Source organism: Ptychodera flava, chromosome 16 (genome assembly GCF_041260155.1).
Source record: "Ptychodera flava strain L36383 chromosome 16, AS_Pfla_20210202, whole genome shotgun sequence".
Taxonomy (NCBI): domain Eukaryota; kingdom Metazoa; phylum Hemichordata; class Enteropneusta; family Ptychoderidae; genus Ptychodera; species Ptychodera flava.
The window spans coordinates 7,996,491-8,018,101 of record NC_091943.1 but is presented as its reverse complement, the minus strand read 5'-3'; the positions used below and the strand labels follow the sequence as shown (position 1 = coordinate 8,018,101).

The 21,611-nt window shown below is 37.6% G+C and overlaps 1 protein-coding gene across 2 annotated transcripts; it reads right to left on the bottom strand.

The window, feature by feature from the left end:
• Positions 1-237: 237 nt before the first annotated feature.
• LOC139152699 (beta-1,4 N-acetylgalactosaminyltransferase 1-like) lies at positions 238-3,620 on the bottom strand. 2 transcript variants are annotated; one of them, XM_070725993.1, is made up of 2 exons: positions 3,312-3,620; positions 238-2,734 (listed from the first exon to the last, which is right to left on the bottom strand). In XM_070725993.1, the coding sequence occupies exon 2, from the start codon at positions 2,648-2,650 to the stop codon at positions 1,115-1,117; it is 1,536 nt and encodes a 511-aa protein (XP_070582094.1). In that variant the 5' UTR covers positions 2,651-2,734; positions 3,312-3,620; the 3' UTR covers positions 238-1,114. The 2 variants fall into 2 exon arrangements, with proteins under 2 accessions (XP_070582094.1, XP_070582095.1); XM_070725994.1 differs by having other exon boundaries at positions 3,363-3,620.
• Between the last annotated feature and the right edge of the window lie 17,991 nt (positions 3,621-21,611).

The following is a 21,611-nucleotide window of genomic DNA, read 5'->3' as shown; positions in this document are numbered from 1 at the left end:
GTGTAATTGAAGTGAGACTGTCGATAGTCTCTCGTGCCTTCTTCTTTGCCTGAAATAAAAAAGGACGCAGGAGTAGATACGAACTAAAAACCCGGAGCCGAAGACATGAGGGCGACTGCCGAGAGCAGCGAAACGTTTGAGCCGCACTGACTGGCAAAGGGCACGACGGCACAGGTCGGACAGTCTACAGTCAAAATAAAAGTTTGTCATCAAATTATGCACATCTTACACAATGAATTGAATCGGCTTGAATTTATTCAAGACTGTGTAAGTTCTCTGTTACGAGTATTCGAGTAAAAACTATACATATCAAACACGAACAATTATATTTTTCGTCTTTTATCAGACAAATATATCTTTTCGACCCTCTTCCTGTGAGAACATCCTCAAACGTGAAGTTTTACAAACCCACCCTCCATGCACACACCGACTCCGATCAAAATCATCGTTCAAGGAAGGAACGGACTGGCAATGGGGTCTTGTGCCAGACTCGGAAAAGGAAGCATTCAACGGGACTGACATAACGATTTACGACAGTTCCTTTCATCCACAATGTGATATGTGCATTTATTTTTTGACCAAAACTATTGTATGGTCTGATCATTTTCATTTCTTGAAACAGAAAATATTTGGTGTGGAATAGGTAAGTGCGCCCCCAAGTTATTATACTCACAAAACTTGGGAAAACGTTTGGGGTCACAGTTGGTGTGAGACACATGAGTGATCTAAGGAAGCTGTTGACAACGATATGATTAAATAGGGCTTTTAAAGGCGAAGATAAAAAGGTAAGAGCGATACAAACTGAGTTGCTTTCTACTCCTAGCAGAGCAACTTGTGTAGGCTTTTGCACGACACTTTTTCTGCCCAGCCAAACGCCATCTGCTTCAGTCTCTCTGCCTGTCTGTCACTGTCAGTTTCTCTACTGCTTTGTCCCTTTGTCCAAAATTGCAGCCACAACTTTCAACGTTTCACACTTTGAAAGCTAATATCCAGGAAAAAACATGTGCTATCTGAAATTGTTTCTCTTTACAGGTACAATCAGACGAAGTTCTATTGCTGAAATGAAGCAAAATATAGGCAATAGCAATCGAGATACTGCCCTTCTTCTGAAAATCTAAATTCTGAAACACTGAAGGTTGTTTTTAAAAAGGGTTCGTTGGATATTTCGTTCTCGGTCACCTTCATCATTCTGTCTGTTCCTGAAGGACACATACTTTTTGTTGTTTGCATTGTCTCGTTTATGAATGATGAATACATCTTTGCAAGTGGCGACGCGGAGAGACCCGAACCCATCCAAGAAAAATTCCATGTGACCGATCCTTTTGAAGAAAGGGTCGAATCCCACAGCTCGAACGGCCAATGTTTTCGCCATGAAGAAATTTGTCACCATGTCAACTACCATGCATTGTGGGTATTCTTCTAGCGTCCGGTGAGAGGTCCCGAATCTGCGAAGGCAGTCTCCACCCTCGTCTCCGGGGTCTAGTTCAATAGATTTATAAAATCTCGTTTGTATGTGCTTGTAGCCGTCCTCACTTTGGAAGAACGCACCCACAATGTCGAGATTGACAGCTGGGTCCTCAAGCTTTTCCAAGAAATTTTCAAGGATCGTGTTTTCTGTGAAAACGTAGTCATCATCTACCCAGAGGAAGAATTTTGTTCGCACTTGACTAAGCAGTAAATTCCTCCCGGGAAACCAGCCCTCGGAAAATGGCATTATGAACTGTTGAACGTTTGGGTTATCAATATTTTGAGGGTTTTCCGAATCATCTGCGACAAGAATCGTCATACCGGGGTAAAATTTATGAACGCTTTCGATCAACCTGAAAATACAATTATACCTTTCAAAAGTCTTGGTTACTATCGTTACCTTCTTGGTAATATCGTCGATGACATTCGTGTTATAAATTTTGGGACGAGGCTGCCGTCTGATGTGCACGTCAATGTTGACATTGTAAGTGAAATACTTCACTTCTAACAGGTCCCGGATGTTGATATCATAGTAGGTGTTTACGTAAATCAGATTTTGCAGCACTGCGTTGACAAAATCAACTTTACAGTTCCCTAGCATCTTGATTTCGTGAGTTCCGTTTCCATAGAAACTGATGTAAGTCGTGTTTACATTTTCAATCATCAACACACCAAACTTTTTAGTGGACGTGATAGTAATTTCATGGTGGCTGTTGCTGACCTCTGAAACGTCGTCTAAAACACTGTGCAAACTGATGCCGACGACACGAATGGATCGCAGTGGTTCCAAGTGTATCCCTCCTCCAATGTAGCTTAAAGGAGACAACGCTCGACAGAACACCATGGGCTCCTCAACGATGGCTTGATCGTAACTCCATTTTTGTAGTTCGATTTTCCGCCTTTCCTTCAAGGAACCATCCAGCGGACCAAAGAAATTGCCGATGGTCTGCAGCGTCATGCAAGAACAACTTGTACCCTGCGTAGACATCTTGTGACGTAGCTTGGATACCTCTTTAGTGAAAGAGGCGTCGTAAGGCAGTCGTTTCCATGGCATCACGATTTCTTTGGATTTTGTCGAATCTATCATCCCTTTTCGCGACGATGACTTGAACAAATAGACAGCGCAAATGACAAGAAGTCCTATCATGATTATTGGTATGACAAGGGTGCGACTTGTGGCCATCTTGTTTTAACCATTTGAATTTAATCTACCACCTGTTGATTTTGTCAATCACTCCCTCCATCATTGTACATTATCATCGGGCATCTGGGGAGAGAGAGAGAGAGAGAGAGAGAGAGAGAGAGAGAGAGAGAGAGAGAGAGAGAGAGAGAGAGAGAGAGAGAGAGAGAGAGAGAGAGAGGACGTGAAGTCTTTTTCGAATTTTCACAATTATTTGCCAACTCCATTCAATTTGATAACGATAGGCCCAAACCATACTTCAACAAAAACACCATGATTTTGGAAACCGCCACTCACTTACTTGTTTATGGTTTATTAATGATTAACAACAAGGCCAACCAGAGGTCAACCATAATATAGAAGCCTAATGTCGCGGATTAATTTTACAATGAGTGGCTTGGGAAAATCATGCAACAAACTGTACAACTCCGCCCTTCTATCACTTCACAAATCATTTCAAAGCACTCGATTTCACTGACAAGCGTGGCAAGTGCACGGATGTAACGTTATGCCTTTCAAAAGAAAGAAAAATTAACAATCGACGCGTTGAATCACGGTTGGAAAATGTGTATACTTTTGAACAAGGCAGTAAAGCGATTGCTGAAGGTATAGAAAGAATGGAAATTTTCGCGATTTTTTTGATATAGAAGATATAAATACGTACATGGTCGTGTGTCATTCATCCAAAATAGCGCCGACAACTTTTAATACTCACTGGTGCCAGGATGCTCTGACTGTAATGGGAGCAGACACACAGACACATGTTGATCCCAGTGTTTTTCTACCGTGATCACACTCACAAGTTAATTATTAAAAGACATTCCGAAGGACATATCGGACCAACAAAATCAACGGCGCCATCTTCGTCACACGATGCTCGATGCATGATAGGATGAGAAGCACTGAAGGTTTGTTCGCACCGTTGTATTCTATGATATGCATTGATAGACGATCATTTTTGCAGCTACGGAGATTGTGAAAGAGAAATAGTTGCCTGGTGTTGCGAGCTAGGAAAAGACAAACATTCACTTTGGCTGTACTCTACTAGTCATGCCCGAGCAGTATCTATAGTTGGCCGTTGAGGGCGAACAGACCCTGGAATCAATGCAGGTCATGGTGACACTTGGGTAAAGAGTCGCTAGGTACATGGCTTGGCGCACATAGGTAGCTAATCCTAAGACATAAAGACACACGGACACATAGAAAATGACTAAGTGTTCTTTTCTAAAAACAAAAAAGTCAAGCTATTAAAAAGAAAAGCGAAAAATAAAATAGAAGAAGAAAACCCGAATAATAAAATAGTCATTGGCAAGTAACTTTATTTTCTTATTATTCGAATTCTCTCTTAATCTCTTCTTTCATTAATATTCATACATGTATTCTCATTATTTTTGATATGTGCTTCGTCTTGACTGTGTACTATTACGTCATGGTTTTTTCGATTTCCTCAGGGTCGCTCATAAGCTCACTGGGTCCGGCGCGATAAAGCAAGCAGTACTAAACGTACACACTTTTGCTCTTTGATATCATGATTTATTCATCATTTGATACCAAAATAAGGGCTTATTTTGGGGCCATTTAGGGAGCGTTCAGTTATTATGGCCGAGGTGGACCGGCAAAATCTTCTCATGAGAGAAAATGCCGAGAGAGTTTGACCGGTTGACCTCGCTGTTAATTTTATGCAGGAAATTACAATAACAATGCTTGGTCGAATGACGCAGTGCCTTGAGGGTGGGATCACCAGTGGTATATGGGGAGGAGTACCTTCCCGATGGTGATAAGTGGTGCAGATTACCGTCGCCTAGGTGACTGGCGTATACGTGTGCCAAAAGACACCTATGGTTGATTTCCTGTTGACCAGTCGGATGGCAGAGTTGCAAATACCTGGACTGAACCATTTGGTTTTTGTGGGTGTCGGTGGTACTTTGACAATATAAGTAAAAATGCACCTATATTGAGTTTATTGTCTTGTTTATGAGCGGCCAGTATTTCCAACAGCATAAATTATGTGCATTTGCCCTTGAAGGAATAAATAATTTTCGAATAAAACATCGCGAATGTAACTACATTCCTTAAGCTCGACGTACACTTAAGTGCCCCAAAGAACCATGAAATCGCCCGACTTTCGATTGAAGAGATGAGTTTTGCCAAACCGCGTATACAGAAAAAGTGGCAGATGACTTTATTTTTAGAATCATAGACAGTATAGCGAGATGTAAAAAATGTGAAACAGGCTCCCCACCTATTTAGGGACAATTCAGCATTTACTTCCAGGGGGGGGGGGTGGAGGATTTTCAGGGGGGCCACCCATTTTTCCCAAGAAAATTTAGGGGGGGCCAGACAAAAATACCACAATCTTTTAGGGGGGGGGGCCAAGGAAAAAAAACATCAATTCAATATTTGCCCAGAATTTCTGATCTCTACAAAAGAGCACCGTAGACGCTACCTGGGTGACAGATAAACTCAACATGTTTAGTTAAACTCCTTTAGCTGCCAAATTCGGTAATATTCACAGTGGTTTGTTTTATGCATCTACTGCAGTATCTTGTTCTCCTCCCTGAAGCGTTATGAAATGTCCAGTATTTAGCGTGTCAATACAAACCATACAGTGAACAGTCAGGGTTGTTTTTGTTGAAAAGAGATCTCAGATCAAGTCCAGACTAGAATTCATTTATCAACAATAACAATGGTCATTTATGTTCACACTGGTATGTTGCTAAATACAGCATTGGGTGTTCTATGTAGTGATAGAATAACAAACAAATGCTGATACACAGAGATGAACATTGAACAAATGCTAAAAATTACAGCAAATGTCTTTTTAAGGTTGGGTTTACCTTGTAGCTTGTAAAGCAGTTGAAAGTTGCATGATAAAGAAGTGTTAATTTATGCAAATGTATGCAAATCACCTGATTTCTTGGCTTCTTTTGCCTCCCAATTTCAAAATTTCCAACGAATTTAACTCCACTCCGGCTGGGTCAAATTTTCTGAAATTTCACATTATGTTTTTTAAATGCTATATAACACAACAACTATCAATTGGTTTTGTTTGGCAATAAAGCTCTTACATTTTTAATAAGAGGCATTTTGAATAAGAGGCATTTAATTTTGCTGATCATGATTTTAATCAATTATTAGAGTGTCGGTCTTTAAACCCCTACAATTTTAAAATGAAGATGGATAATATAGAAATAACGGGCGACGCGCTGACCATTAACGTTTATTTGTGGGCAAGGGCGAGAGGAAAGCCAAAAATTAACGGGGGAGGCTTGCCGAGCCCGTTAATTTGGCTTTCCTCGAGCCCGCGCCCACAAATAAACGTTAATGGTCAGAGCGGAGTCTGTTATTTCCATTATATTATCAGCGAACCCAAGAAAACCGTCAAAATTTCCGAAAATTTCAGGAGCGAACGACAACTGGGCCCCAGAAACTGAGCAATACGCGACGCACTGTCACACGCGCTGCAAAAAAATTGGCAAATGCGGAGATGTTTTCAGAAAAAAAGTATCTCAGCTTGACCTGCAAGTGCTCCATTATATTGTGATCGATTATGATTTATGTTTGAGCTGTAAAGTTACGATACTTTGAGTTGTTAATCTTATTATTCATATTCACAAGCATGTAAACAAACCATTACTGTGTATTTGTGGTCAGTCACATGGTTCAGTTCGACCAATCAAAATGCGACGGGCAGGGCATGGTAATATAATGCCAAGTAAAATAGTTGTTTTTTTCTACATTAATACTATCCTTTCAAGTGAAATATTACATTTCAGAAAATACTGTCTAGTTTTCGACCTAAATTAATTTTTATCATAAATACAAAAATTGAGGTTTTTTACCCCAAATATACACCCACTTCATCCTTTGAGTAAACTACTGCTACTGCTACTCTTTTTTCTGCTCCTTTTTTCTATGTTTCATTCTCCTCAATTTTACCCTTTCTAAATTTTTTAAATGTTCTACATAACTTTTTACAGTGCTTACATCTACTATAAACTTTTTTGAAAATAAATTTATGGCCGTCTCATCTTCAAGGTGCTTTTCAACGAATAGGTTTTAATGTTGAAAATAAAAATATTATGTATTACTGTCAAAAATATATGGTGAAAAATTTACAAAAGGGTTGATTTTCCAATAATCCTGTATGTGCATCCAGAAGATCATGTGGCACTGCACCAATGCTATGGTGTCGGATTGTTGAAATATTGTGTACACAAGAAATTTGCTGTAGTCCAAGAAGTGATCTCAGTGTGTATGAGGCTAGGAGAAATGTGGATAGGCTTACACATTGTGTATTGATGCTAATACTTTTGTGTCCCATTCATTCTGATATGTATAATCAAAGATTTCACAGTGGCGGCTGGCAGAAAAGGCAAAAAAACAAATTAACATGTATTGTTTCGTGTCATCTGAAAACATGCGCATCATGACTATTCTAAAATTAAAGTTTGTTAAAAAAATTTGAAATATGAATGCTCTGTCAATTTTGAAAAATACTGCTGACAAAATGTGAATTTTGACTTACACAGGGTTATCTGCATTTTAATATGAACATTGGATTGTTAATGGAATGAGCAGAATAACATGTGAATTCATGTTTTGGATAAGGTGTTTTGTTCAAGAAATGTTCTAAAATATTCCTCAGCATTGTTGCTTTCAGTGGCAGCAACTTGGTTTTATGACAACCAAATTAGAAAAAAAGAGAAAATTAAAACAAGTTGGCTTTCACCAATTTTAATTCCTAATGTTTAAAACTTTCACCGTGAGTCTGCAAATATTCAGCATCATCAAATGAAAATGTATGCTGAACGTGTGCATGTACATGTACATCTCACTTTCCAGAAATATCTGGATATCTGCAAATGAGATGTACCATTAAACTTCAAGATATATATCACTTTGCCAATTATCTGCTTCTCTGATTTTCTGTTCACCATTTCTAACTGACATCTTTGCTTGTCTTTGTGTGCATCATATGTATCAGTGAGACATAACGAAAAAAGTATTCATATTTAGTAATTAACTTTTCTTCAGAAATTTACAACCAGATATGTTATTGCTACCCTTTCCAAAAGTGTGCCACTTGCAGTCCCTGCAAATCATTCTTTTTATAGTCACATAACCCTGAAATGATTTGTTATATCATCGATTAATGTCCACTAGGCCCTACAGTTCCTGCAACTTGTTAGACTAGATATGTCTATAATGTACCGTATAAGCATGCATGTATATATTAGGGGGGGCCATGGAAAAAAAACAGGAAAGATGAGGGGGGGGGGGCCATAGATTTTTTCTATAATTTACTAGGGGGGGCCATGGAAAAAAATCACCGAGAAAATAGAAAATCCTCCACCCTCCCCCTGGAAGTAAATTCTGAATCGTCCCTAACTATCCTAAATGTTTTTGTGTCGAGTTTGTGTTTGATTCGTTTCGAAAATGTGTTCCTACATTCTTATCCGATTGTTTGTGTTAATGAAATGTTTGTTTCGCTTTGGATATTTGTAGAGAAGTTTGGATTAGTGTGTACGGTAATGTTTTGTTTGTGTGGGGAAAGCTTATGGCGAGACGCAGCCGGACCTATGTTGTTACAAAAGTTGATAGAGTCGCCCTTTGACGCTTGCGTTTCGAAACCCGAGTATGGTTTCTCATCAGTCGCAGTGTAGATTCTTTCCTTAGTTTGTGTTTGTGAAAATTTATTTTAATGCATTTTAGTGGTCTTGCTTTCCGATTAGCGAGGCAAGTATATTAATTTTGGTCACGTTGTGAGTCCGTTTGGCGGTTCGGTTTGTTTGTTCTATATTTCTTTACTTCGGTAAATTTTGTTTTGACTGGTGTGTCTTTTAGATTTTTGCGGAGGTTTGTGAATTTTTAGGCAATAAGTACCACTGCGGGGTACGGATTTTATGTTTATTGGATCAAGATACTTACAAGTATCCTGGTTGATGTGCTTGTTCTCGTACATTTTAATTAATAGTTCATTTACTTTGTTTACTGTTTGTTCTGGCTTGTTGTGTATAATACTGAGTGTTACGTAATTGCCTTTCGCATTCGAGTACGTAATCGTTTGTGTTGACAATAACGAAAAACCGACCCTTGTCGAAGGATTATTTTCCCAAAATTTGTCCAATGATTGCAAGCTGGTTTATCGCGATTCTTTTGGCACGCGACATGTTTTGTTTCCTTGTTTGAAAGGGTATCTCTAGAAGTGCGAGTTTAGCAGCTTCAGATAGCTTTCAAGTTTTTGTTTTTTTGTTGTTCGTGGAGTCCAATTTGACTTTTCTTTGAATTGGTGTTGTTGCGATTGTTTGTGTCTCACGATGTAGCGTAGTCACATTATACGACTTTATTTGTTGAAATCCTGAGGTGCTTTTATTCTGTTTGGTTTTGTTGGTGTCCGAATGAATTTTAAGGCTTTTGCCTAGTACTATTTTTCGGAGTTTCATAGTTTGAGCGATGATAGGTTGTTGTTGAATTTCATGTTGTTGTCGGCTTTTCTTTGGAAATAGCTGATTTATTTCCACGGCCATGTTTTCTGTTACGTTACTGTGATTGTTTATTTTGTATTTAATGTTGTGTTTCAGTTGTTTGTTATGTGTACGATTTTTGTTATTTCTTTTAAGTGTTTGTGTGTTCTATGTCATCTTATCGTATTTTTTGGTAGTTCCCTTTTTGGAGTATTTGGTGGCCCTGAAAAGGGCCGCTTGGTATGGGTTTTTGTTAGCGCTTGGCGCGTTTGTTTTGGCGATAAGCCTAGCTTTTTATGCTTCTTTTCGCCGATTCGATGTGCTTGGTGAGTAGGTGTTTGCCGCCTTCTTGTCACTGTGTGTGCTTACATGGACAGTCTGCATAGCCCTTGAATGTGGTCTCGATTTCGATCAAACTTACAATTTAGGAGTTATATCAAAACTGATAAATGATTTATGTGATTACTGTAGCTATAGATAGGCTACATTCAGGACGGGCAGCGACGGGCAGTAATTAGTAGGCAAAACAGGTGGTTTTCACCGTGGGCAGAACTCGGTGCAATGATACTGAACATTAATAGTAAGCCTGTCACCTTGAAGGTAATGCTGTAGGTGAAACAAGGACACACGATGGTACAAACAACACCACAAGTGAAACGTACACACAGAAATACACGCGTTCCTACGTTGTGCCCACCCGGGCCAGGCGATTAAAATATGACTGATACTGCTGGATAGTGTTAATTGGGTCGGTAAACAGTCAATTAATAGTTTACTTGACTACCTGGGTGATTGGCAGGTCGTGTCCAACGACGCATATGCAAAGCAGGCCAAAAGACAAAAGCCCCCAAAGTTATTGACAGCTGGCCAGGGGTCACCATGAATACGTAATGAAGCTTCACTACGCAGAAACTGCGTAGTCAAGCCCTTCTTAACCGGTCAAACTCTCTCGGCATTTTCCGGCATGTGTGCATCAGTCAAAAGACCCCCACTCGTAGCCCCCCCCCCCCCCCAAAAAAAAGAAAAATTGATGACCCCTCTCCTTTTAAGATGACAAGAATTTCTTGAGTAAGTAATGATCCAATTTTGAATGACAACACTGGCCATTACCGGTGCACATATACAATATAACATCAGTGGAAAGGAGATTTGTTCCAAGATCCTGCTCTTCTTCCAGATCTCGTAAAACTGTATACTGTGTCTCGGAAGGTTCAAAAAGTTCCTTATCATGTACTGCTAACAATTTCATGGATTACAACATCACCATCCTCTTCCTCGGCAAAAAGCTATGAGTCTGATATGTCACTGTCACTGTCACTATCTGTATTTTGAACAGTTTCCAAATGATCTAAGATCCATATTTTTTTGTTCTCTCCCGAGTACACAGGAATTCCCTCATATCATCTAAAATGCCTGATATAAGGTCATGAAGGGGTCAAATAGCCAATTTACAGGACTGGGTACTCACTACTCCTGAGGTAATAAGGAGAAGCAAAGTGAGTTAAAATTGCTTGTCAAGGACATTCTCCATAGTGGAATACTGTGGCCTCAATGCCACAATGCTATACTTGAAGAATATTTTACTATATAGTATACACATATTTTATATTTATTTCAAGAATTATAACACAAAACGATAAAATAATGTATTACTTCCTTATCGCCAATTGACATAAAAAGTCATTGAAACTTTTCATTTCTATTCTAGCCTTTGTGTTTATTTATCCAGAGAAGTTTTGTACATGTCTTTCCTGAAAGCTGGTCAGCTATCAAAAGTAGTGCTATGCAACAGCGCAGGGGGAACCTTTAACATATAGCTTATACCTTATCATTGCCTGATAAAGGCTGATAGGAATTGTTCATTGCCCTCAGCGAGCTCAATTTACTAGAAGCCAAACCTGTGTCGAGTTGCAAAGGCAAGATGTTCATATGACAGATAATACATGTACTTTTATTTAGATTACAGTGAAATGACTTAACAGAATCAATTTATTTCCCATACATTTTTGTACACTGAAACTGCTTTTTGAGGGGACGGATACTTATGAAAATCAAATGACCCCTTTGTGTTGTTTGCAAAATACACGACCCTTCCTTTGAAGTTTTCAAATTTTAGGTGAAGCCCCTGGATTTTGCCGGCCCTCCCCCGGCCTGATAACTGAACGCTCCCTTACGAATCCATAGCCCTGTACTTTACCAGACGATCTTTACAAACAGGCTGATGACGAGATTACCCGTCGCTTAGCCATTGGTACCACCAACTGCCAGGTACTAAATCTTAAATGTGATAAATGCATACGTTGTGTAGAGCCAGTCATATATTGTACAATTTGTGGAAGGCAGACTGCAAGAGGTAAAATAAAACACTTAGAGGAGGCAAAGAAGAGTATCGAGAGATGTGGTTATAATGATTACGATGGAATCTTAAAAGATTAACTAAAATTTTGACTGCACCTGCAAATAAAATCCACTCGCTGCTTTGAATTTTAGGAAATTGCGTGACACTCCAATATCATGAAAATACTGAACTCTGAAACCGATTGACCACGGTTTTAAAGATGCAAAATAGACAAACTGTCCCGAGCAACAACAGAATTTTGTATTCAAACTACAAAATGAGCATGTTGCTGTGCGTAATGGATACAGAGTTCCCATCGGACTTAGGAAATGAGAAATTATTCTCTAATCTATTCTATTCAACTTGTAGTTGCATAGCTGCCTAGGACAACTACAAGAAAAGCGTTACCAAAACAAATGAGGAAGTTACTCAAAAGAAACCAAAACAGCGTTTCAAAGTAAAAATAAGAAAAAAACTCATACCAAAAATAGAATGATTAATTTATCAAGACAGCGGAAAACACAAATGATGATTACAACGCTGGTGAGCGTTCCATTCTCGATATCATGTACTGTGCTAGAGGAATTGATATGCCTGTATTTTTCATTGCGAATTCAAATTTGTTAGGCATATCATAAAATGTGGTGTTATATTTTGCAGTTGCCGCACACAAGAGATTTCTTTGACTGGTGTAAAATTTGCAAGAAATGATGAATTGTTGTTCATCTTCTAACAAGTCATCCTCAGAGCATCTGTGACTGACAGAACTTAAGTACTCAAATAATACACACAGAACAATTTTTATCCATTGACTACGGACCGTACTGCCAGCAGAGTACGGTCCTATCTTGCGTCGTGAATATCGCGTCTAACAGACCACATGGAGACTGTGGTCAAACGTTCTTTGGAGTCGATGATTTGTCAGGATGAAGTACTCGTAAAAGTTACAAATTGGTTCCAGGCCAGTTAGTATCAAGCGAGTTGATATACGACAAATTTGTATCGGGCGAGTCGCTTTTGGGTAGGTTGGAATTAGTGAACCGGAATACGACTGAATTTGAGCACGGTTACATCACCAAAAGTGATTCGTTATATCAGTAAAATGGTCAAGTGGTTGATATAATTGATGGTTTTAAACTGAGAAATTTCCACTTCACACAAGCATGTGCCTGATCTGTTCACAAAATTACGATAAAGAGTTTCATGGTTGCCGGCGTTATATACCCTCTGTAGTACAGGGGTCCCGTATCGGTTAAGTTCACAGTTCGATCACCTCTAATTAAGTCATCGTTGTACCGGAAAAGAAATCTTGCGTAGGTAAGCGGAGCGGAAAGTATGCTCTGGCTCGTGAGAATGGAATTAGTCCGACGAAACTGATCGATCGAGTTCCTTAGGTCAAAGATATCTTCATGTAGTGTAGATGGTGTTTATGCAATTTTCTTTTTTTATGAAGTTTTCAGGTAATTGGCTCTCTCAAAACTGACACTTAATGTTTTGATTGCTTTTAATGAAATTTTCGTTCAGTGTTTGCTTCACACAAACCATATGGTTGAATCAATCAAATTTATTTCACCAGAAAGAAAAAAATAACTACAACACAAAAACAAATGTCAAAGTATACCTCGTTACAATGTTTCTGGTGAGGACCATGGAAATAGTCCATAGAGACTAATCTAGTCCATGGCCCAAATCTCAAAGAAAAAGTATAACAAAGCAATCATACGTACGTATATGAGACAGACGGGTGTCAGCAAATGAGTGGTAATTGTAATAAAAAAATAAAGTGTCAATCAGCAACAACAAATATATAAATATAACACTAAAATAAATATGACACTAGAGTTTGTAAATTAATTTAGTAAATAAGAATGCAATTCCGTTTTGAATAAACTTCTGGATTCTAGTTTCTTAATGAAAGTGGTAAAGAGTTCCAATGTTGGTAACTGCATACGTCATGTTATGTTGAATAATTCTAAGTCTTGTATGTGGGGCTCGAATATTATTGTCAGTAATTGAACGTGTTAGATAATCATGAGAGACAAGGTCAAAATAACGATCAATTCTATGGGGTAAATTGTTATGCTTTAAGTCAAAAATAAACATACATGAGTAATATTTACTTAACTTGTAAATATTCAAAATACGTAAATTTCGGAACAAAGGCTCAGAATGAGCATGGAAATCGGAGAAGGTGATTAAGCGAACTAGCTTTTTCTGAAGAAGGAAAATTGGCTCAAGGTAAGTCTGATAGGTGTTTCCCCAAATTTCAATACAGTAGGATAAGTGAGGTAAAATAAAAGCGTTGTAAATATGAAGAAGAACAGATTTTGGAACAAAATGTCGAATTTTTGAAATAATACCAATTTTCGGTGTAATAGCTTTTACAATTCTCTGAATGTGTGATTTCCAAGAAAATGAAGAATCAATATTTACACCAAGATAACCTGCTGAAGAAACTTTTTTAATAACTGTAGTACCGATACGCAAGTTACCCTCAAAAGTAACCCTTCTCTGGGGTGTTTTGATAATCATATAGTTTGTTTTGTCTGCATTTATGGTTAATTTATTTCCCTTACACCATTTGTCGATCTCATTAAGTTGAAAAGTGACGTCATTCAAATTTATTTGCTGGGCATATACAGATCTAAATATGTTTGTATCGTCGGCAAACAGCCTAAAATTAAAATAAGTGGTTGCATTACAGATATCATTGATATAAATCAAAAATAAAGTTGGACCAAGTATCGATCCTTGAGGTACTCCACACCTGATTTGTCTTTGAGTAGAGGGTTCTCCATCAACCACCACGAATTGATTTCTATCTGATAAGTAACTGTGAAACCAATCTAGTGGAATACCCCTAACCCCATAATAATGAAGTTTTTGTATAAGAATGTCATGATTGATAGTATCGAATGCCTTCTTTAAATCAATGAAAATACCTAGACTGGAATTACCCTTGTTCATATTATCTGTCAAATAAGCAACAATATCAGCAAGTGCCAATTTTGTACTGTACTTTTTTCTGAACCCATATTGCATATCAAAGAGAATGTTGTGTTTGTCAAGAAATGAACAGAGTTGCTTGTTTACAACAGTTTCAACAATTTTGCTAAAAACAGGCAAAACTGAAATCGGTCTATAATTACCAAGGTCGAAGGGGGAACCTTTCTTGTACAGAGATGTTATTTTTGCAATCTTCAACTCGCTTGGAAAAATTCCGGTTGAAATTGAAAGATTTATAATGTGTGACAGTGGAGTGGAAATGTAATCGGCTGCATATTTAACGAGAAGCGGGTGAATGAGATCATGACCTGGGGCTTTGTTGTGATCTATTAAAAGTAATTCTCTCCTGATATCCTGTTCATGAACAGGATGCAGATAAAATGACCCATTATGCCTACGATTTAGGTATTTATGAAAATCAACATGCTCTGTAATTTTAGCTGCAAGGTTTGGGCCAATATTTGTAAAATAATCGCAAAATGCTTCAGCAATATCGCTAGAATTTGTTACGGTGTCGTGACCATTTTCCAGATTCAACTTATTTGGTGTAATACTTTTCCGATTATTTCTATTTAAAAGTTCATTAATTACCTGCCAGGTTTTGCCAGAATTTCCCCCGGCCGAAGCAAATTTGTTACAAAAATAACGCTTTTTGGCTAACTTCAGAATTTTAGTCAAGACATTCCTGTAAGTTTTATAATATTGATGAAGCCATTATTCATTGGTGAACGCTTACATTTCGAAAAAATGACGTGTTTTTTACGAATAGAAATAAGAATTCCTTTTGTCAACCATGCTTTCTTTACGATATTATTTGGGCATTGACTATCTTTCTTGGTGCATGTTTCAGAGCTACATTTTGAAAGAGATCATAAAAAATACCATAAGCTGTATTCGGATTTGTACATTCTAAAACAGGTTGCCAAGAAACATCTCTCAAGTCAGAAAGAAATGAATTTCGACTAAAACTTGAAAAATCAAGCGAGTGTAACTATTCACTGGCTTGGAGATTCGCTTCATGTCATTGACAAACGCAAAATTTGCATAATGATCGGTAATGTCTGTTTCAATACATCCACATTCCAAGTAGTGATCTGTAATATTGGTGGTCAGATGGTCTATTATAGTGCTACTATGCTCATTAGCCCTCGTCGGAATATTTATGAGTTGATCAAAATTCAAAGAATGTAATAATGCAGTGTAAGCAGTTGTCGTACTAGAATTTGAGCTAACATCGATATTGAAATCCCCAACAATCATGCAGCTCCTTCCTTTCATTGCAATACGACTTACAACAAATTCAAAACTGTCTAAAAAGTCTGCAATTGGAGTGTTGGGTTTTCTGTAGACGACGCCCAAAATAACCTTTTTCTTGACAACAGTACACTCAATGAAGAGAGACTCACAATTATCAATGTGCAAATCAGTAGTTTGTGAATGCGGTAATGAGGAATGTAAGTAAAATGCAACACCACCACCTTGTGAAGATTCTCGGTTGCACACATACATCTGGTATGAAGGTATTTCAAAAATAGAATAATCAATATTTTTGTTCAACCAGGTTTCTGAGAGAGCTATTACAGGAAAGTTGTGATTCAGACTTTGCAAAAATGACAAAAGCTCGTCAAAATGTTTACTTAAAGATCTTATATTCAGATGGAACAATGACAATATTTATGATATTGGGTCTTACCCTGATTGAAATCGTCAACAGTGAGTGACTCACAACTGGATTTAATGATGTTTTCTAATTGTATAGAGTCCATGACAGTTCTGGAGTAAATGTACTTATGGCACTAGTTCACGCGGTTTAATCTTTTTGATCTTTTTGTTTTTGCCAATTACTTTGATTAGTCTTACAGATTCATTCAGTATCTGCTATACACAAACCTAAAGGTCAGCCCTGTCCCTGTGTATTTGTGTTATGTTTCGCTGGACAGAGGCATGTAACATATTGTATTTTTAAATGATAAAAACGTTTGTTACGAACTGAAAATGGATTATTGATATGTTGTTTCATCATTATGGGCATATTTCTACTTGTTCACCCATTCTTGCCTTCATTGTTGCAAGAAAATACTGTGAAAAGTGAATGAACTGCTTAACTGGCCTGTATCTGTACATCTAGATCTTAAAAAGCAAAATATAACTTTCGGTCTTGACAACCATACTATATACTTTCAGTGGTTTACCTAGTTTACCTTGTATATTCTAAATTATGTATAGGAAACGAATGGAAAACTGACTTTATAATTTCATAATTTTCAAGCAATAAGAGATGTAAAATTCATGAAAAGATGAGAAGTTCGCAACTTCCAGTTTAAGGGGTATATGCAATACAGATAGCTGCTTCCTGCTGGTAAAAAACTCTAAAAATTCAAGATTTTAAAGAATTTTGCAGATTTTTTTACACTCTTGCGTTCTGATTTTATTTTTTTATTTTGCAAATTGGTCTGAAGATTTTTTCCCAAACTTTTTGGTTTGAATTTTTTTTGTTTTGACTACCCCTCCCAAGATATAATGGTCCGTCCCTAAGGAAGTGGCTATTCGCACCGCAACGATGTGAATATTAGTATACATCCGCAGCGAGTTTAAGAGTGTTCAAAGTTTGTAGTGTAATGTCAACTGAACGTCCTAAATGTATCAAGTTACGCTACACGCTAACTTCCACCAATCAGTTACAGTATTAACGGAAGATGATAAAGATGTAATTCATTCTTCCAAGATTTGAAACTATATTTTAGATAAAGGTAAATGCACTTTTGCGGTGGTCGACTCCATGTTGCCAAAGCATCTTAACGACGTTGATAAGTAACTCATCAGGCAGTTTATACATTTAGTTGGACAGCACCGATAGCGGATTTTAGAAGAAGAACGAAGGTTTGCAGGCATGTTTACTTTTGTTTGAGTCTTGTCCAAACGATCAGAGTATGATCATACCATTAGATGATGACAAAGCAATATCTGCAATCGGAAGACGATGAAAATTTATATTTTATTTTCAGATGATTAATGTTATCTTAAATTCCTAACTAATGTGCGGTAAAGTCTTACCAATTACCTAGACGAGCAACACGACGGGAAGACACAAGTACAAGCTTGGACTAACACCAAGACAATGCGTGTACGTAGCGTCCAACCAATTTATTGAAAATTGAAAATTGAAATCACCTTCAAAATGCAATTTTCATTTGAATGAAATAACAACCAATTTTTAATATTCGTTTTTGCAGACAAAATTTTTATTTTACCGATTTTTTGGTACGGTTTTCGCGGCCAATCAATTCTCAAAAATATTAAAATGCATTTTAGCACAAAAGCGTTATTTTAATTATTGAAATAGAGTTTTATTTTCCATATTCATCTTAATTGAAAATACCAATTGACAGACCAATTTTAATAAAGCTTCTATTATTTGGTTATTAGTGAAACATAACTCTGTTTCGCCTTGTTCATATTTTGAATCCGAAATGCAATTATCAGTGAAAACAAAATTAAATTTAATCTATTAATTCTATTTTATTTCTTAAATTTCAAAATCACGTGTTCTGGATTATTTTTAAGGAAAGTTGCTTGTTTTCATATTATAATTTGTATCCTAAAATGATGTTTTCATTTTCAACAAAACAAAAAAATCATTACCAGTATCAAAATATTACCTAATCTTAAAATAAAAAAATAGTACTATTTTCAAGATTCGTAAAATTTATTACGGGACATTGTACGTATTTGATGAAAAACGAAATGAAGAGAAAGGAAACTCTTTGAAATAAAATCATGTCTTACAGATTTAAGAGGAATTTGCAATTTTACTTTGGTGCGTGCGAAAATTAGAAATTGAAAATTGAAAATTGTAAGTTTCAACCTTTTTCATTTTTTTGGAAATGGTCGAAAGACGACTCATTTGAATTGCTGTTCCCGGCCCTCTACCGGCCAGTGGACGAGCAGCATCAATGCGTACGAGACTTCCAGTTTCCGCAACGCATACTTGTTCCCGCGCTCACTGCATGTGCTGCGGAAGACTGGCCACCGAAGACGATATAAAGGAAATTGAGGGCAACTCTAAACATTGGCCCTACGAGTATGGCGAGAGTGCGAGTGTCCGGCTTTGGCTACGCCGCCTCCCCGGCGTAGCCAAAGCCGGACACTCTCGCCATACTCGTAGGACTACTCCACACATCGGCTCTACCAAGATTGTTTAGTATTACGATGTGGTGAATAAAAGGATCATTGCATTTATTTTGTGTGGAATACATGGCGAGACACCGGTGAATCGGGGTAAGCCTAATTCACGTGCCACGTGCCACTCGCCGCGAGCCAGAAGTAGGTGAATTTTCACTCCAATTTAATTCATTGATTCATTTTCATTAACAAATCAACATTCGGGCTTCAACGCCGCCTTCTAAATGCATGAACTTGGGACCAGCGAATGACCAGCGTGCATATGCAGAAAGGGACTCAAGAGAAATTATAGGGAGGGAGGCCAGTATTTTTCAAAATCACACTGCACGTAAATTTGTAAGATTAAAAATTGATCAATCAAAATTCCGTACATTGATTTTGTAGACCATATGTTAAGGTTGCTATATTGCAAATATCTAGGTCCTATGGTGTCTATCGAACTGTGACTGGTATGGGCGTAAGCCTATTGACAGGTATCAATAAAAACGTTGCAAACAGGTTTATTTTGTGGACAAGTCCACCATCCTGCCAACTTGTATCAATCAAAATGTTACCAAAACGCTGTATTTCGCACGCGTGCAAGTAAACCACAGTCCCACCACAACACATAGGCTGCGGGCAGGCCTAACATGAACGCGATAGGCATACTCGTGTCAGGCCGGGTCAACATTGATTTTCGAAACACGATACAGTCTTGGCCAGTCTTGGTGTCCTAATCACTGGCAAAAGACGACTCTCACTTTATACCTCCATGCGTAAACAAATGTATTTCCAGTTAACCATCGTGATGCTTACCAGAGACTCTGCATGTAAAGGTGTCGAAATTGGTCAAACTCTAAAGACTTTATTCCATCTAATCAATTTCAATCCCCGACTTATGTAAGTTTGGCGCAACAAAGGTAGTGTTGAGATGGGTATTGTGGTGTTGCCTGAATATACTACGGGCATGTATAAACTAACGCAATTCCTAGATTCCGTATACTCTTTTTAATTAGGCCCTACCTCCCTACAATTTCTCACGAGTCCATGTTACGCGGCACGTGAATTAAACCCTAGTCATGTAATCTGGGTTCCCGGTAAACCGGTTTGTTGATTGAGTGATTCGTCTTAACGGTGTTTCGGAACCAAAAATGGGGTTCCTTCATCAGTCGCTCTCTTGTTTTGTATCCCCTCCGCCTGGTTGTGTGATGAAGTCATCTTCGTCCTCGAGGAGGAGAAGCCAGATTCGTTATTGAGAGAGTTCAGAGAGTTAGCCACTCTATTGACTGACTATAGTGAGCGATCCGGTGTGTGGTGTCATATTATAATTAACATGACCCAGCATCGACCGGAGTTTCTAGACGCTTATAAGGATTTTTGTTTAAGGGCATATTTTGAGCGTTGCTAGTGCTCGTTATGTTAACAGTAAATGTTGTACTGATCATTGGTCATTGTTCGGCGAGTGGCGTCGCTTAATTTCATGTATTTCACAAAATCTGCGCACTGATCTCTCGCTTAATCCTGACAGATTATGATCAGGAAACAAGTCTTTCAAATTACATGCTATCTCGCGGTGTGTTTTACCTTCAAAAACAACCATTTTCCGCATAAACTCTTCAGAGACTAAGGAAGACAACTCCATTTTAATTTACCGCAGTTCTTGCATTGACGGAAGCCGAAAATCTCGCACGCATCGCTGCTCGCCCACTGGCCGGTAGAGGGCCAGGAACAGCAAAGAAATTGAAATAACATGTAAGTCGTTTTTCGACCATTTTCAAAAAAATGAAAAAGGTTGAAACTTACAATTTTCAATTTCAATTTTCAATTTTCGCAAGTAACAAAATGAACAGCGAATTCATTTTAAATTAGTTTTACATGATTTACGAGTTTCGATTCTCATCATTTTTGTTCTCCTTCAAATGTCAAAATTATCCTATATTTTATATTTTACAAAAATCGGAAGAAATACCATTTTTGTTATGTTAAGATAGAATAAAGTTGAAGACTTGAAGTTATTTTTATGCTTTGTTGAGAATGGCAACATCATTTTTAAAAAATGAATTAAAATCAAAATATGAAAACAAGGAACGTTCAATAAAAGTAAACCCGAACTTGTGTCTTCAAATCTTATGAATGAAACACAATTAATTGATTAAAGCTTAATTTGTGTTTACTGAAAAATTGCTTTCCGGATTCAAAATATAAAGAAGGCGAAACAGAATTATGTTACATTAATAATGAAATAGCAGAAGCTTTATTTAAAACGGGCTGTCAATCGTTTTTTTTTTTTTCAACAAAGATAAAAATGAAAAATAATTTTCGATTTGAAACATTTCAAATGTTGCTTTCTATGCCAAAAGGCTGTTTAATATTTTTTGGGAATTGATTGGCCGCGAAAACCGTACCAAAAAATCGGTAAAATAAAAATTTTGTCTGCAAAAACGAATATTAAAAATTGGTTGTTATTTCATTCAAATGAAAATTGCATTTTGAAGGTGATTTCAATTTTCAATTTTCAATAAATTGGTTGGACGCTACGTACACGCATTCAAAACACACGTAGCGGAGTGTAAAATTGTATTATGGATAATAGCGTCTGCAAGAAGTAAACTATGTTGTTGCAATTGACTGATTCGAGTATATCATAAAGTGGGAAATTGCAGATGCCTCTACGCACAATCGAGCTGAGTATCCCCAAGACGAGAGCAAACGAGACAAGACGAGCCACAAGAACACTAAATTTCACGAACAGTAACTTTTCTTTTATCAGGTCACCAGTAATTCACTTTCGGGTTGAGGAAGGTATTGTTGACCTTTGAGTTTTCACACATGCAGTGGTGTAAATTTTGCTTGAGTCTGGATGTGAAGCAGTTTTGTAAAGGTCAGGGTTGTGTTGATAACCATGTAGGTATACTAAATTTCCGGAAACGGGTTTTGGAAGTTTCAACCCATCTTTTGTCCTCCCATTAGTCTATGAGACAATTCGGCAATA

Excerpts from the sequence above, each read along its gene's own strand:
- LOC139152699 (XM_070725993.1), bottom strand. The coding sequence starts at position 2,650 with ATGGCCACAAGTCGCACCCTTGTCATACCAATAATCATGATAGGACTT.